The following is a 19,157-nucleotide window of genomic DNA, read 5'->3' on the forward strand; positions in this document are numbered from 1 at the left end:
ATTCTCCAAATTTTAACATCATCCGCAAACAATAACGTCGACGACTTAAGTAATAAAGGTAGTTCATTAATATACAGAAGGAAAAGTAAAGGGTCTAAGATGGTGCCTTGGGGTACACCACTTTCGACCGGTTTCCATTCGGATAGCGTTCCATTGACCCTTACTCTCTGTCTGCGGTCACATAAGAAGCTTCCTATCTATTCCTGTATAGCACCTGTTACTCCAAAGCTCGAGAGCTTTTGCATAAGACCTAAGTGTGAAACCTTATCAAACGGTTTGCTAAAATCTATGAATATCATGTCGACAGACAGGCCGTTGTCTAGGGCAGCTGTCCAATCCTCTCTCGCAATGAGTAAGTTAGTCAAGCATGAATGCTTGTTACGAAACCCATGTTGCTCGGGAGTTAACAGATTGTACGAATCTATGTGACTCAGTAGCTTAGCCCGAATTAATTTTTCAAGTAACTTAACTACTATACTGGTCAGGCTAACAGGCCGGTAGTTAGATACGATCCGTCTCTGACCATCCTTAAATATAGGACTATGGCGTCTTTCCAGTCTCTAGGTAGTTGAGCCTGTGAAAGGGACATGTTGGAGAGCATCGTGAGCGGTCTTGAGATAATGTCCGCAAGCGATGACAGCAAACGTGGGTGTAACCCATCGGGGCCCGGTATCTTACAAGGTTTTAGGTTAGTTATCAAAGGAAGAACAATATCCTCTGTCACGTGTAAAGGTCCTATGGCTGGTATCTCATTGTCAACGGGACAAGTAGTTGTAACACTACACGTAGAGTAGACTTCACTGAAATAGTTAGCAAATGTCTCCGCTTTCGCTAGATCAGATTCAGCCAATAAAGCCGAATTTTCGCTTAACAGTAACGAGGGGATACGAGGGGACTGCACTGATTACTAAAACATCTGCAAACTACTCGTTAGTCTTATTAGTGCTTTCGTACTTACTTACTAGTAATATTCTGTACATCAATTAGGATGATTTTAAGTAGTGTCATAAAATCCACAAATCAAATGATGGTTAACAAGCGAGTTTCCCTAGCAATAGCGCTCGGTTTTCAATGGTGCTTTATACATAACCGCATATCTATTCATCACCATTTACCACTTTAATGTTTTGTTTTTCATCTGAATTTAGAGTTTAATGAATCTTATGTTAAGAAATTCAAGAGCTGAAATCGACTGTTTACTTTTTACTGAGCGTCTTGCACCAGCTAATAATGAACGAAACACAATTCCTGAGTTCCGCTACTGAAACAGATTCTAACTTTAAATCTCCCCATTTAAGCACAAGTTGCTCTCATTTGCCAGTCAAATTCACTTTCTGCGAACCGGACCTAGAAGACTCAGATGATTCCCGTCACCTAGCTGAAGTATCTATATCGAATGATTTAGTTGGTACGAAACGTATTGATGATCGGTTCGACGATAATGACAGTAAACGCCCAGTTATGCCAAGTGTTCTTGGACCTAATGTTCTTAAAAACACTCTAAGTAATTCATTCGCATCCATACCAAATCACATAAGATCTGCAGAATGTGAAGTAAGTAGAGTGTTTTTCCTCAATATTTAAAATTGTAATTATTTATGCTGTTCAATGTAGTTTATAAATTTACAAATCAAAAGGTTTTACTTCTGTACGCCATACAGTAACGAAAGTCATTAGATTTTTTGTCATCGGGTTTCAGTTTTGGACCCTGCTTCACTCGTTTTGAATGGTAGTTCCATTGCGTTTTATAAAATTAGTATGGCTTAAAGACTTATACAAACCAATGAGCTGTATTAGTCTCATTTATCCAGTATAATTTACGTAAACGATAGGATTACTAGTGTTGGCAAGTGGCTGCTATAAATTGAAAACTCTAGACTGCAAATGACCGAATCCACTAAGATTATTCAGAAGAGTAAAAGTCATGTTTCGCAATCCAGTTTACTTCATGGGAGTGAGTGTGTAGACAGTTTTCACAGTTTACCACCATAGTATCAACTTATTCTGTTTCTTTCCTTTGTAAACATTGTTGGCTTTCAGTATAAACTAACAATGTATGCTGGAAAATTAACATGACCAGGAAGCAACCGCTTCACATTCTCTTCTTATTTTAGATATCATTCCATTTGTTACTAGTATTTCTATTAAGGATTTTATTTAACTTAGGACACTACTCATTGTTTAGTTTTCTAACGTTCGCTGTTACTAATTGAAATGGTTTTTTCACAGGAAACTGTCTACATTCAAGTTTTGTGTGTTCTGCTGTTATTTACACTTTTAAGTTTCAATACATTCTTGTAGGTATGACCTAAAATGTAATTTAGTTCAGCCAATGTGTTCATCGTCTACGTACCAAATATTGCTTAACTCTGACACAAATACACCAAGGTTATACCTACCATTGTTATGCTACATAGTATCGAACGCAGGAGATATATAGAATTCATTCAGGGAATAATATTTCTGTTTGATAAGACGTATAACTTCTGTGGAAACAAATTCAACTACCTTTGACATTGTGAAATCTTCTCGACGTGCACAAAGTTCTGTTTATGATAATTTGAAGAAAAAGTGGAATTTTTCTGTAATAATGAGGCGTCAATTTAATAACTGACTAATAACTAAAATGGTTAGATTCTTCTTGTTTTGTCCGATTTCAGTCAGTCAATCTCAACGTAGAACTTCGTATGTACGTACATCAATTTGAGTTGCCATACCACATTAGCACAGAGATGCAGTTCTCGATTCAAATCCCATAGTGATAGAAGTAGTAAGAGTATAAGCAGTAAACCGAAAGATTAGGGTTTGAAGATGTTATTCAAGGAGTATAATACAGTGAAATAAATTTGGAAAGAGAAAAAGGATAGGGACATGAGTCAGTCAGTCAGTTAGCCAGCGACAACGTAGGACCAGGCACATATATGCATCGGTCCAAGTTGCCATACCTCGTTAGCACAACAAGATGAACACCGGATTCATAGAAGTAATTAATTTAGTGGTGGTAGTATATAAAGAAAGGTTGTATATAAGGATATAGTATAGGAAGGAAAAAAATTATGAAGCAATTTTAATCTCAAGGTTTAAGGGAAGATAGAGTGTATACACCTACGCCATTGTGATCGATTCTGAGCCATGTCACCCAGAGTCTACAATCATTTATTACGATAGTCACGCGGACCCCAACCAGGTAGTCTGTATCTGCCAACATGGCTCAGACTAGAAGTTAGTGACTTGAATCACTGATGCCATGTTTTGGTTTGGCCGCCCCTAACTCTCTTCCAACCATCCTCTACACTAGTCAGCATTGCGCGTCGTGGTAATCGGTGTTCAGGCATACGTAACACGTGACCCAACCATCTCAGTCGATGAAGATTCATCACCTCATCAACTGATTTACCATCATTCCCTAATACTCTGCGTCTAACCTCACTATTACTTACCCGGTTATCCCAGCAGATGCGAGCAATATTTCTAAGGCATCTGTGGTCAAATAATAGTAACCTACGAGTATCTTCTACTCTTAATGGCCATGTTTCGCAGCCGTAAAGTAGAACAGAGCGAACTGCCGCGCATTATACTCGTCCCTTAATTGATAGACGCATATCTCGTCTTCGCCATAGGTGACGTAAGTTGGCAAAAGGCAAACGAGCTTTTTGAATCCGTGCTGAGATTTCGTCCGACACCAACCCATTAGGGCTGATCAGACTTCCAAGATAAGTGAAGTTGTCGACGCGTTCGACTACTTCACTCCCTATCCTTAGTTCAGGTGTTGACGCAGGCCGGTCCTGGAGTAACAATTTACATTTGGATGGGGAGAAACGCATCCCAAACATCCTGGCATTATTACTGAGTTCCAACAGAAGACTCTGCATTTTGTCAGTGTCTTCACCAAACAGGACTATGTCATCTGCGTATTCTAAGTGGATAAGTAAACCTCCTGGTAGAAGATCAATTCCTGAAAATTCAGTCGACGAAAGTGTTATTTCCAGCAACAGGTCTATAATGAAGTTAAACAAAAATGGGGATAGTGGACAGCCTTGACGGACACCACTTGAGGTTGTAAAATCAGATGACAGTTCACCATAAGCTCTCACTTGACTGGTAGTGTTCGAGTAAAGAGCCTTCACAAGGTTTATGTACTTCTCAGGTACACCTTTCAATGACAGACACTGCCACAGAACCTCTCGGTCTACAGAGTCAAATGCTGCTTTTAAGTCAAGAAAAACTATCATTGTCAGACGCCTATAAGCATGTCTGTGCTCTAAAACTTGACGAATAGGGACATGAAGAATTCAGAAGATTAAAATTTGGCAGAACACAAAGGGTGAATGCACCTTCGCCATTGCAAACGATTTTGAGCCATCTCATTCAAGGTCTCTAACCATCGATTGCTATTATCTCGCGAGTCCCAACCAGGTAGTCTACATCTACCAACATTGCTCAGTCCACTTGTCAGTGACTTCATGGATTTGTGCCACATTTTGGTCTGGCCGCCCCTAGCTTTCTTCCAACCTACTCTTACACCATAAAACATTGCACGTCGGGGCAGTCGGTGGTTGAGCATACGTAACACATGTTCCAGCCATCTCAGCTGATGGAGTTTCACTACTTCATCAATCGATTTACCATCCTTACCTAGTACCTGTTTCCTAACAACTGCATTACTCACCCGGTGGTCCCAGGATATACGAGCAATGCTTCGAAGACACCTATGATCGAATACTAGTAGCCTACGAATATCCTCTACTCTTATCGGCCATGTTTCACCGCCATAAAGTAGGACGGAACGAACTGCTGCGCAGTGAACCCTTCCTTTGTTTGCTAGACGGATATCTCGCCTACGCCATAAATGACGCTAGTTGGTGAGAGCAAGACGAGTCTTCTGTATCCGTGCTGAGATTTCGTCACACACCAGACCACAAGGGCTGATGAGACTCCTAAGATAAGTGAAGCTGTCGACGCACTCAACTACTTCACTCCCTATGATTATTTCAGGTGTCGATGCAACCCAATCCTGAAGTAACATTTTGCACTTTGAGGAAGAGAATCGCATCCCGAACATGCCTGCATAGTTGCTTATAGTGGTCAGAAGACTCTGCATTTTGTCAGCGTCTTCACCAAATAAAACTATGAGGTCGGCGTATTCTAAGTTAACAAGTGAGCCTCCCAGTAAAAGTTCAACTCCTGAAGATTGAGATAATGAAAGTGTAATCTCTAAAAGCATGTTAATGACAAAGTTAAACAAGAATGGCGAGAATGGAAAGCCCTGACGAACACCGCTTGAGGTAACCAATTCTGATGACAGTTTGCCATAGGCTCTCACTCGACCAGTCGTGTTCGAGTAGAGAGCCTTTATGAGGTTAATGTACTTCTTAGGTACTCCTTTCAGTGACAAACACTGCCATAGAACCTCACGACCAACTGAGTCGAATGTCGCCTTAAGGTCAAGAAATACTACGATTGTGGGACGTCTAAATGTGTCTTTGTTCTAGGACCTGACGTAGCGTGATTTGAATCTAAACATGTGCTCCAGAATGAGCGACGGTCCTCTATCGAGCCCCTCCATCGGTGGCTGATAGCGATGTGATCTAATTGGGTCCAACATTGGGACGAATTCTGGGGTCGTCATGTCAAAAGATGTTTTTCCTTATGCTTAAAGTTAGTATTTGCAATAAACGGGCGGTTATCTGAGCATAGCTGCAACATACGGTCGTCATTATCTGTTCTTTGAGCCACGACACCAAAAGATCCACCCAGGTGTCTTTCCCTTTCACCTAATTAACCTACTTGAGCATTAAAGTCACCTGCTACTATTACTACATGAGAGCGCCTAGCTTTTCGGAGAATGTTATAATTGTATTTGGTAATAAACGACGCAGCTATTCCTATTGCTTAGTATTCTTATACAATGACACTCAACAAGACCCCAAAATCAGAACACGTTGATCAGGAATGAAATTATATTCAAAATAACAATCGTAAATGAACAGCAATCACTGATTTGAATCACGTTCATATATTTATAGTATATACATAGGAAACTTCTAGATTTTTCTCCAATAATTTACCAGGGCTGATTGCTTTATAATTAGCCAATCAGCGCGCTGCAACACCATCATGCATGAAACATGCTTTAATCCAATCTATGTCCCGCTAACCGAGAAGTTCAAAAAGCTTTCTGTAAAACTCACCTATTATATCATCCGAGCTGCAGTCAGTGGGAGAGCAGGCAGAGGCAACGACGAGTATCCCTATCTTTCCGAGTCTTTACTGTTCCGTTAAGTCAGACGGCGCACAAACCGTCTACTGGGATCCAGTCCAAAAGAGCTATTTCTGCCCTAGGACTCAATGGTATACTTATGCCAGCGAGACCACGGGAAGCAGTATCAGGGCTTCCAGATACACGGAGCGTGTATCGAGTTGGTTCTTTATTTTGACATGATGAGGTCAAATGAATGACGCTACTCGGATCCTGTATGCGTGTTTTGGAGACGCAGAACATATCGATGGTGCGAGATTCTATAGTCCGAGCTAAGGAGGCCTGTTGTCCTATTTGGCATGATGTTCGGACGTTAAGAGCTCCTACATGTAGTTTAGAGTGTGGTTGCAGGAGACCAGGAATAACGTTCCGTGTACTCGAATCGTTTGCCCTAGCGATGAGAGGTGATAAAGGGGTGTGAGAATGATTAGTCGTGGAGATAAGAGAGTTATTAGCAGATGTAGGAAGGATTTGAAAGTAACCAACTTGGTGCCGTGTGCTGTTACGGGTATGAGGGCTAATATCACTTCCCGGCTGCCCACACCGTGGAAGGGTATTTCTTGAGGGATTTGAAAAGGAAGTTTGATTAATGTTGGTCTTAACGACCTGGAAGCGTGACCGCAGTGCCCAAGGGACAACTGCTTGAGGCCGATCACGCACGGTCTTTTTGTGGGGGATTTTTGACGTGTTAGCTCCGTTGTTCAAAGGGCCTTACCGCCGGAGATGGAAATCAGTGAGGTAAGATGAGGTGTGACATTTTTAGGGTCGACCTTTTCTAACCCCTTACTTCCTTGTGAGAAGGCAGCACCGCTGCAGATGCTAGTTGTCCGAGGGAAACACCTTACTGCTATCGTACCCCTCTACAATCAGCAGTACGACTTCACCCTCAGACCTTGGGTTGCTGCTTTTAGTCTTATTGCTCTTCAACCGACCTGCCTGGCATGGTAGGACCTTGAGGATCGATTGTTCCAGACAGTATAGCTCGATTGGTTCATCACGATAGACAAGCCCGACCACCACGTCAAAGTGGTAATTGCAATCGGGCATACACAAACTGCATCCTGTAGATCAGGTGTCCAGTTCGTTAAGGGGTGTACTGTCCTTCATTTTGATACCTGATAACCAACCTCGATATTTGACATTTTTCTTCGATAACTGGAAACTGTGACACTCCTTTGGCTCTGAGTTTGTTCGACTTCCGAGCTAAAGTGCTGTAGATAAGAAGAGGGCATAAATCAAGTGGCGGAATTATCTCATCGTTGTCGTTATCATGGACTAGGAAGTTGACTGTACATCTCATTTATTTGAATATAAGCCTCAAATATTAATTCAATTTACGAGTTTTTAATAGGTTGAAATACCGGAGATCAGCTGAAAGTTCATCTGGTATGTATGGTAATTATGTCTCACATGCTTGTTTATAACACTGTAATTCGTGTTCTTTCCATTCTTTTCTGTTCTAAATAACATATGTAAATTTTTTTCCCGTGATAATTAAAAGGTTAATTAAGATAAATTAAGGCCATGTCTCAAACTTTTAATTCCAGGTTAATACTAATAACGTGATCTTATACTATATATATATATATATATATATATATATATATATATATATATATATAATATACTTGTTCTGAATAAGTGCACTGTTATTATTCACTTTAAGTATGAAAATTTTTTATTGTATGTTAGAAACAACTTTATTGATTGTGTACAAGTAGAGTTACCTAAGTAAAATGCATTGTCTTAATTTCATTACTGTTATCATCCTATGAGAATCTTTGTGCTGTGTTGTTTAGTGTACAAGCATAGTGGCTGGTGATGTCAATCGGTCGATGTTCTTGGTAGCATATCAAACGTATTGATAATTAAACACAGTTAATACACAGATTTACATTTTTGTTGTTAGTATTTTCCATTAATTCTTACGATATTTTATGTGTAAGTTCGTGACTGATAAATTTGCTTCTGGAAATGCCTATTACTGACTTCCTAGCCGCATCCTACAATTCCAGACGGCTTCTGTACGTTAACTCGAACAAAAGAAAAAGGAAACGAAGTGTGAGGGCTTTATTCGAACGCTAGTTTGTGTACTGAAAATCAAGAGTATTTATAAAATAGCATGTGTTCCTGGTCTTTTAGAAATTTCTAGAAAAATGATGTAGTAATAGTATGAGTAATTATCCAATCAAAAACGTAACATGTAATCGTTCATTATTCTACATATTTCTGAGAAGCGTCTATTCAATTCTGATTGGACAAAACATTTCCTAGTATTTTCTGGGCTTGACTTTGACGAAATGTATTTTCGAACTCCCCAATGGTGACTACTTTGTTGGTTTCATTCTCTATCTGTTAGTCTTTAATAAATACATGTTTTCACAACCTTTCTATAACTTAGTGTACCTTATTAAAAAGTATTATATGTTATTTGAACAAATTGTAAAATTCATATTTATTGTTATTTCTTAATGTTAAGAATAAGCAACATAATACTAGTAAACAATCTTGTCAAAATAATGCAATAAATTCTCTTCTAACATCTAAAACAAGTTTATCATCATCATCATCAATACTTGGCTCGCATAAATTACATCAAAGTAATCAAAATATTCCATTGATTGGTTTGCGCTCCAGTTCCAACTTGACTATATCATCATTGTCAACAGTTCAAAGCCGTCATATTGTGGAGTCCAGTTCTACAAGTGCATTATCCAGTCAAAATGTTTCAAAGCCAAGTCGATCTCGACCTAGACGTTTTGCAAATCTTTACAGTGTAAGTGTTAAACAGTTATTCTGCATTATTATCAATTTTAACTTGTAATTATAGTATGTTAATGTGAGAATTATGGTAGTATGATTATATGCAAGCATTTTTTCTCTTGTATTTCCAAGTAAAATTTAGCATTTTTGAAATGATAATAAATTCTTTGTTTCTTTAAAGTAAATTTGTTTCATTTTAAACAGTATATTACTCTCTTAATCATTATATTGGACAAAGGACCAACTGTTTCATGTACTTGTATAACTATTCGTTTGTTGTAAGCAAAGATAGATAGTGGCTATCAGCGGAATTCAGGACGCGCATTTCGCTCTATTTGAGACTAGTTAGCTGGATGTACCTGCATCTCAGAGTTGTTCACTCTGGGACTCGAACCCAGTACCGTTCGCTCCAAATGCCAGGGTTCTAGTAAACTTGATATATTATAAACAGTATATAAATAAGGTCTAATCAGTATTCTGTCCAGTTCTATTACTCATATTTAACAATGATGAATTCAATATTGATTTCAATGGCACAAGAATCCTACAAAAAGGTTTTAATTCTTCCAAAGAAAGACTAACGGCCTAAGCCCTACGTATAAGGATAAATCCAAATAGTATTAATAGGAGAGATGGAATACAATTAGCTGTCGCGTAGCAACTAATAATTAATAAGTAAAGTTGAACTCCTTATTCCATATTATCTATCACTTATTATTTGAATAAAAACAATTACATCCAATTGTTCTAATCAGTTGTCTTATCTGATTAACTGGAACAAAAAAATAACACAAACATTCATTCATTCACTCACTTTTATTTTGTTCATTTATCTTCATTTTATGCATGCTGTGACATTCATTTCATATACAAAAATTGTATGTTTTCTTTTAAAAATTCACCGATCAGGGGCAATAAATAGTCAATGAAATTTGTTCTCACACCTCAGATCCACTTACGAATTTACATAATCTGTTATGTTAACACACTTCGTTTCACACCACATGTCTCTTACACATTATAGCAAATATCTACTTTAAACATTGTTAACTTTGATTGGATGACCTATTCAGTATACACTTAACCAGAGAACCATATACTTATTTCTATTCGATAATTTTGATGTTTGACTATATTTCCTTGAAAAGGCTTGAACCAGATTGCCAGGTGAAACGTTGGATTTACTTGAAATTCATTTGCTGAGATTTTATATATACATTCTTCCTCCTTAATGTCTTAAATTATTCACATCTGAAGAGAGGTCATTAACAGACCGATCATCTACGTCTCTCTAACTTGAGTATAATGTCATAAAAATTAAAAAAATTATGAAGCTTCATCTTTATGTATTTTATCCTGTTGTTTAGTCTTGTCAGGTTCTTGGTCAAGGTATCTGTCAATATTAAACTTGAAAAACTTTTGTTGAATATTGCATGATACGAAACATCGTTGAGCTAGAAAATTTTGATTTCTTAGTTTACAATGGTGCTTGGATTCTACTTTTAATGAACAGAGCAGGTCTCAATGAAACCTATTCCCCTATGAAATTTAAAACTAGCATTTGATAATAAAGATTGTAAACATTTCCCTTATTTATACGAATATTCGTCAAGGTTAGAACGAATAGTTTGACAATAATTGGGCGCCGAGTATAGATAATTCATTATATGTGAAAAAATTATATTTGAAATAGTCTCAGCGATTGAAATATATAAATAGTTCCAACGTTTCGTCCAGCTAACTTGTCTGGACTTCTTCAGGGAAATAATTAAAATCAAAATCATCAAAGAAATATATAGTGTTTTTTAACAATCATATCAAAATCTCTACTACTTTTTAATCCAATCATATTTGGATGTCGAATTTTTGTAAACAGGATAATATGAGTCAGTTGAATGAGAATCAAGTGGAAAGTTCAACGATGTGAATTAAATGGGACTGCATAAATTGTGTGTATGTATGTATGTGTAAGATGAGTTATTAATGAATGATATTTAGTATTTTATAGAGTTGAGATCATGAGTCAATTGAAGCTAGACTACCATGGAAAACCTGGAAGCACTGGACGGCCGTTTCGTCCTATTATGGGACTCCTCAGCAGTGCGCGACCAGTAGTCGTGGATCAGTTGAAGTTAGACGTTAACACCGTTGGATGCCAGCTCAGTGGTCTATCGGTTAAGGGCTTCGGCTCGAGACTGGTAGGTCCTGGGTTCGAATCTCGCGAGAGCGGGTTCGTGGATGCGCACTGCTGAGGAGTACCATAATAGGACGAAACGGCTGTCCAGTGTTTTCAGGTTTTCCATGGTGGTCTAGCTTCAATTGACTCATGCTTTCTACTATGAAAAATAACTCATATTGATTTCAGTCATAATAACGATTCATGTGAAGTATTTATTTGAACAGTTATTCAATATATACAGACTAGCTTTTTAAATAAGAATATTGTTAAGTTGTAGTCTTTCAACTACGCTGTTTATTTACCATTTAACAGCTGAGCAATAGATGGAGTGGATTTAATAATATCAATTGTAGTATTTTATAGGATTTCTCAGTCATAACAAAATATATACATACATTCAGAAAAAATGATACAGTACTTGACAAGTTCAATTTACTGCAAATCTCTGTATATATCATCCCTATACATTGATAAATAAATACAGTTAGATCTTTAAAACCTGTGCTACATGAAAGTGATTTTCATCAATAATTTAATCGCCTACTTTAATCAAAACTCAAATGACGGTCTTTCATTTTCATTCTCCATGACTAATTTACATGACATTGTCTCAGTTTGTTACATAGACATTTAACCTTGTAAAATTTAACTGTAAACTAATATTTTTTTAAAAAAAATTTTAGAAAATAAGTATTTACAAAAATCTATGAAACGAAATTTTTTAAAAGTTTTGGTTCATTCAGAATAAACTGTTCATATGTTACCATATTTCGGTAAACATTTATTTCAAATTCATGAAATAATGGGTCATCTTAGATCTTTTCGGAAAAAAAACGTATTTTTCATATATTAGTATTATTCATCTTATTTTTAGATTCCGTAACAATATCTATATTATGTATAATCTCTCATTTTGATCTCTTTTAACCTTGAAATATCTGTTGGCAAAATACTCCTTGAATAAATTATCATATTCTTCTATATCTGTAACTGTTCAAGAAATAGATTAGATTCAATGGAATTCAGAACAAAAAATAAGTCTAAACATAATGTGCATACTTTTAGACAATTTATTTAAACACATAAATATTGGTACAAAGGGACACCAAATACATATGCGCCAGACAAATCTCATTTGATCTGTGTGAGGGCTGTGATACTGCCCAGGTGCCAAAACCGAAGCAGGTGGTTTGCTTAGGGGGCCACACCCCAGGCCTTTGATCTAAAGATCTGATCCACATGACAGTGGAGCATCGTAGGGAGATGCAGTCTCATAGTAGTCGATGACCAACGATTGATTCATACGCCATTCGTTTTTTCAGGATCCTGAAGCTCATGTGCACCATTGGTTTGGAATCAGGGTTTTCCAACTCTCCTAAATGAACTATCCGTATCCACCAACCAGGCTAAAGCTCCGGACATTCGCTTTTTGTCCTCTCAATTTCGTAAACAGAAGTAATGCCACGAGAAGGCAGTGAGTAGGGTTTCCCTGGTAGAGGCTTTATACGCGTGGCCATGTGAGAGCATTTCGAGAGGGAGAGCGTACTCTACCCACTCTCGGCCGTACCAGGGCATTTGGGGGCACTTTTAGACAATAACCAGAACTAGTTTATATAAAATGAGAAATACAAACGTTTATATAAAGTCTACATAAGTAGATTTCCTTTCAAATTCATTCGCTGAGATTTTACAAAGATATATTATTCCTATTTAATGTCTTACATCAACTCGGCACCCAAATACTGTAAAACTATTCGCTATAATTTAGACGAATGTTCTTATATATCTACATAAGTAACTTCTAAATATAGGACTTTTTTTTACAAATATCTATGTATTGCTTTAAAAATCAGTTGATAGACAAAAGAGAAAATTTTCATCATCATCATATTCCAAAAATGTTTATATATTAAAAATCAATTCATTAATTGAAAATTATCTTCACTCATTGCACGTTTTTATAATTATCAATTGAGTATTCTTTTAAGTCATCGATTTAATTAACATTTAACTTCTTATTATATTGTCTTGATATTACATGACTTTTTATTGATTTTGTAAAAACTGAAGCAGATATCTAAAATACAAAGAAAAAAAAACAAAACAGTGATTTGTTCATGTTAAATTGTAATGTTTGTCTTTTTTTTCTGTAAAACTATGTATATATGATGTGAAGTGGGGGGATTAGTCAATATGATAGATAAAATTGTTATTGATCGATGAACTTTTTTTTAATGTGAATTCTTTTGTGAAGGAAATTGTTTTTTTTTATTCGTGTGAAAATACTACTATAAGGATATATTTGAAGAATCATTCTAATTATGTTTATTTTCGAAATGCAGTGGTAATTATTAGGAAATTTCTAAAACATCCATCGTAATCATTAGTGATATTTATTGATCTTATTATCATTATTGCCATTACCACTATTATTATTATTATTATTATTATTATTACTATATTGACTCATGTGAACAAATCACTTACTAACTTTCAGGTTCGTTAATATTTACCAAAAGCAATTTTGACTTCATTAAATTGATTAGTTTGTATTTAGTTAATGACCGTAAGCAACAAAATAGATAGTGAACTCATTGTATTCTGTCTTTTTAAACTCAAAGATAGGGAATCATGTATGTGAAACAGACTAGATCATCGCAGTCATTTTTACAACTTTTACAAGTATTCTTAATGAGTTGAATTAAGAGTTTATAGTTTGTGGTTCTTTTATTGTCCGACCATGAGTCATAATCATGCCACAATATTACACTTTATGATTTATTTACTAGTGTACACTTTAGTATGGATTCGTTTCATCGTTAATTGATTTGTGGTTGTATTGAGGTGATCATATGGTGAATAATCTGAAAATCAAATTAAATGAATTGATCAATTGGAATACAAGGTGATTGGAGTTGTGACGTACGGTGTCCAAAATCTGATATTCATACACTATGTACTACGCGCTAACCACCCAATTGACTACTTGAGTGCGAACATAAGTGGGCGAGAAAGTGTATTGGACCACTGAATAAAATGCACAAATACTCATTCATATATACCACTCTAATCCTTAGGAAATGGACCTATTCCTTAGCCAATGAAATGCACTTGTCCTTTAGATCACTTTTGACTACCATCAGTTGACTTTCTCATTAATCAGGGCTAATTCTGATTGGCTCTTCATATCAGAAGGCAGTCTCTTTCTTGCATTCTTCCAGCCACCATCTAAGCATAGTGAAGCGATCTTGAGTTACTTGGACTAGTAATCATAGTGCATCTTAATCGATGAGCTTCTATTGACGCTCTACGGTTCAGGTCAACATGAAATTGACTACTACTCAGTGATCCATCAGCGTCAATTGAGCGTCAATTGAGATAGATTATGAGGTTAATTTATGAACCATCACTAATATATATATATATATATATATATATATATAACTGATCAACTGATCAGTTATTGGCGCTTATCTTTTTCACTGGTCATATATTCAGTAAATTTGTGTTATTGAGGATCAATTTTCAACTGAAGTATTTGCCTAATCTGCCTTAGTTGAAATGATTTCACAACATAGTTATTTTATGCTTACTATTGTCGATGCCTCACACACAAATCACTAAAGTGTTCCTACCACATTAACAGCAAATACTGAATGACTTTTGTAATACATTATTAAACAAATGATTACATTAAACCCAACAAATTGTTTAATTTTTCGGAATTTCATTGAGAAGAGTTGTTAGCATTTAAAAAAAGCATATATATTTGTCGGTTTTTTAGAATATAGGTCACTTTCTCTTAACATCGTCATATGCTATAGAACGTTTCCTTTCTTTTATTAGCTTGTATACATATATATCTCTCCAATGTTTTATGTAAAATCAATAACTTCTTTACCAATAAATAATATTGTGCTTGAGTATGCATTTCCTTTCTTTCAGCAGTGTCTATTTGTTCGTACTAAATATTAATTTTCTTTTCTCTTTAGTTTATTTATCCGTTGTTATCGTTCATTTTTCGTAAAATGGTCCTGTTTTGATTTTTACACATACTCCCTATCAAGCTGATCGGAAATTACTTTTAAATCAAAGATGAACTCGTAAAGTTTAATAATAATGATCAAGTATTCTTTAAAAAACAACCGATTTATGTACTCATTACTAATAATAAGGACTATTGATTACTATCTGAAGTCGAAGTTGTGGAACAGAGGCAGGGTTTCAAAACTATGACCTAATTTTGTGAAAATCAAGGGCTAACGCTAGTCAGTGACAAGAAATTTCGGGTGACATGGCTTAGAATTGTTCACAATTGTCCAGATGCATTCATATTTTTCTTTCCTCTCGATTTTGAATGTCCTGTCCATTCTGTTTTTTGAGCCCTATTCCTAATATTTAGTCTTGCTTCTATTATTTATTATTTCGATTATTTGAACAATTTATCTTGTTAATTTCATTTTATTGTGCGTATGTAGTATGATAACTTTGGTCAATGCATGTCTTCTCCAAACTCAACGTTGATAATAACTGATTCAATAAGCTAATATTTGGTAGGTATCATTACCAAGGTTTGACTTGATAATTTCGAATAAATTGAGAATTAGGTAGATTGTTATAAATAAAATAATATATTCGTAATGTTCCAGTGAGTAGAAAAAATAGATTTCATGACGTTTCGTGACTCAGTGCTAGTCACGTCTTCAGAGAATAAATAACCAGATCAAAATTAATCCAAGTTTAAATAGTACAAAGGAACAACGCAAGGATATTATTTGCGATCAATCAAAAAACAGGTCTGAACAAGTCAATATCATGTCATTTCGGTCAAGGTGTTTTAAAGCGACATGTATGTAATTTGTGTGTGTATGTGTACAAGGTCAGGGATGAAAAAATGTGACGTTTGTGGTGCAAAAGTATAGTGTTTAATTTGTATGCACGTAATAGTGTGTTATGTAAATGATATAAGACATCGTAGCTTGGATAGATAGTTCAAGTCGGATGTACAGTGAGGTCTTCTTTTCTATTGAGAACAGTAGGATTAAGCATTATATGGGAAGCTTCAGCTACTCCCATTTATAGTTGGAAAAAACCTTGTGGTAATATTTTGATGTTTTTGAGATCGATTTGGTAGTTGTTGAAAATGGCATGAACTGCCATTACCAATCTAATTTGAAGTCTATTCAGTTCTACGGGATCATTAGGTGGTTTCCTTGTGTACCTAATATGTTATTTGGTTGGAGTCAAGATTTCGCGAGATGACTCTTGAATATAGGAGGCATCATAATCGACACATCCTAATTTGTAGACACAGTTCTGTCTTGATATAAAGGGGAGTTTTTCGTTTAAATGAACTAAAGTATTTCGAAGTGTGTTCGTTGTTTTGTAATATACTTTAATTCTGTGTTGTTTTCAAATTCTTTGGAGTTCTGTTGTACCATAGCGGTAGTGTAAAACTGAAGTACCAGAAAACTTCCTCCTGTATAAAAGGTGCGTAGATGAAAGTTTTATCATTTGTGACAACAAATATAATTTGAGTCATCTTCTAAAGACAATTACTAACTGTCACACAGCGATGAATTCCACACTTAAAGTTGGAAACAAAAAAATATTCACTTGATATAGAAAAAACAGTAAAAACAAGATGGAACTCTAAGAAGTTCTATCTACGGGAAACCTATGTGGAATGGCCAACTAACAGGTTTTCACACCTGGGTCTCCATTAGTCGAAAAAGCGATTTAATAATATCACTCGCTAAGCGAATACAAAGAATTTGTAGTCCCTAGGTTATAGAGGACGAACTGCGGGTCTTCAACGGGATATTTATCAAAACGCGAATCCTTCGATATATATTCATAAGAACATAGAAAATAAACGGCCTGAAATACAAATAGCGTCGGTCAAAAAGAAAACACTACATGGACATCAATTTTAAGGATGATATAGCTACAAACGTCCTAAAGAGGAGAATTTATGAGTCTTAAAAAAAACGTTCGCAGCAACGTTGCGATTAGTATTCTCTAGCCGATCACTGTTCACCAACAATCTCAAGGATAAATTATCTCATCTGACCAAATCAATGTGCATTTACCAATTTACCTGCTCATGTGCAGCCAGGTATATAGGTCGTTTGATGCGTACTTTATCCAAAAGAATTCAAGGACATTATCCGGCGTGGCTAAGAAGAGAAGGAAACGACTCAATAAGAAGTTCAATAATCAGACACCCTGTGAACACAAGTCACTCAATCAAGACGGACTCTGCGTTCAAAGCCATCTACAAGGTAAGTAGGAGACTGACAAAGGCAGTTATACTGCATCTTGGTATCGCCGAAGCAATAGCCATACATCTAGGTAAACCAGAATTAAAACACAATTATGTGAACGAAGAATATTCTTTTCAATAATTTCTCATCAGGTTCTACAATTATAAATTAGTAATCCATATAAAATTGGCCAAGTTTAAGGCAGAGTACATCATTTAAGAAACTGTAGCATGTGAATCAAGGAGTGTTTGTGATATAAAATAAAATCGAATCGTTAATGTTGGGATGACTAATATGTAGTGTTAACTTGAATCAGTTTATAAGTGAATTGTGTGTCCAAAAGAGATTGGTACAACCATGGTCTTAATGTCTTGTAACTTTTTTTCCATACTCTTCCTTTATAACCATCTGCTTCCCCTTCCATTTTCTCCTTAAATCTTCTACTCCCAACTGGTGTATTTCTGTTTCTACGATTACATTTAATCTCAATTTCAACATTTTATCTTATCATGCTGAGCCATCCTTTCCCAATGATTATTTCCCTATCTATCTTTATGATAAATATTTAAGCCATTAACAGTCAAACTACTATTAGTTTCCCTGATTAAAGAATAAGTAATACTTTTGTTTATTCTACTTCATTATCACCATGTGTGACAGATGTTTATTATCATTCAAGCAGTGGTTTAAAATTAATTTTCGTGGTATATTTTATGTATACTTTAAAACTGTTATCCACGTACTTTTTTCTCATTCTTCATTTCGTTAGAGATATATTTTGTATGTTTTTATTACCTTGTGAACTCATTTTTTATGAATATGTAGTCTGTCAGTAAAATACTGAAGCGATTCCGATGAATGGATTATTGAGTGATCATGTAGGGGATACATGAACCTTAGTTGAGCGAATTTCAAGAAGCATAAGTAGTGTCCGTTTAAGTTGAATGTCTTCGCGTATCAAAAATTTATTCATCAAATATCCAGTCATTATTATATGACAAAAATGATAAATGTAACATTAAAATGGTCAATATAACAACCAATCAGTTTTCAGTTCTACTTATCATATCATTATTGGTTAATTATCTTTTTTATATTCATTTACATGCTTTTTCTTATTTTATTGGTCATCAGAATTAACATGTCTACTTAATATTCCTCCTATACGATATTTGCTTTATGCACTCATATTGTGTAGGTATGATTATTTTATACATACACGTACGAGTGTACCTTTGTAGATAAATCTATATTGGATACAACTAATATTGTTGGTATACAAATGATAATAATTTCTGTCATATCGACTAATGTAATCTGATTAAAATTTATCAATACCAACAATTAATAATCACGTTTGTTTAACTAAGTAATCTGATATAAATTATTAATCTCATCCAATAGTTAATTAGTTTCTAAGGTTTACTTACGGTTTAATTAGTTTTATTCGTGATATAATACACCACTTTATTAAGTGTATACTGTATTATGTGCATATATCTATGTCTGTGTGAGTGAGTGAGTAAGTAAGTACAAATGATGTGTCATTTTTTTATATCTGAATTGATCAATGCAAAATTATCATACGTGTGTATGTATATGTGTATGTGTGTCATCATCATATCGAATATAATCATAGTGTATATAATATTATCTAATATCGAGTATTGCCACTTTTTTTAAATTTTAC

The 19,157-nt window shown here is 35.4% G+C and overlaps 1 protein-coding gene across 1 annotated transcript in view; it reads left to right on the plus strand.

The window, feature by feature from the left end:
- Positions 1-1,230: 1,230 nt before the first annotated feature.
- Positions 1,231-19,157, plus strand: part of Smp_212360 (hypothetical protein) — a gene marked incomplete at both ends in the record, with an annotated part of 59,706 nt that continues 41,779 nt past the window's right edge. The window contains 2 exons of the mRNA XM_018795752.1: positions 1,231-1,554; positions 8,739-9,035. Coding sequence (XP_018650033.1) covers positions 1,231-1,554; positions 8,739-9,035 — 621 coding nt within the window. The remainder of the gene's footprint in view (positions 1,555-8,738; positions 9,036-19,157) is intronic.

Source organism: Schistosoma mansoni, chromosome 2, assembly GCF_000237925.1.
Source record: "Schistosoma mansoni strain Puerto Rico chromosome 2, complete genome".
Classification (NCBI taxonomy): Eukaryota; Metazoa; Platyhelminthes; class Trematoda; order Strigeidida; family Schistosomatidae; genus Schistosoma; species Schistosoma mansoni.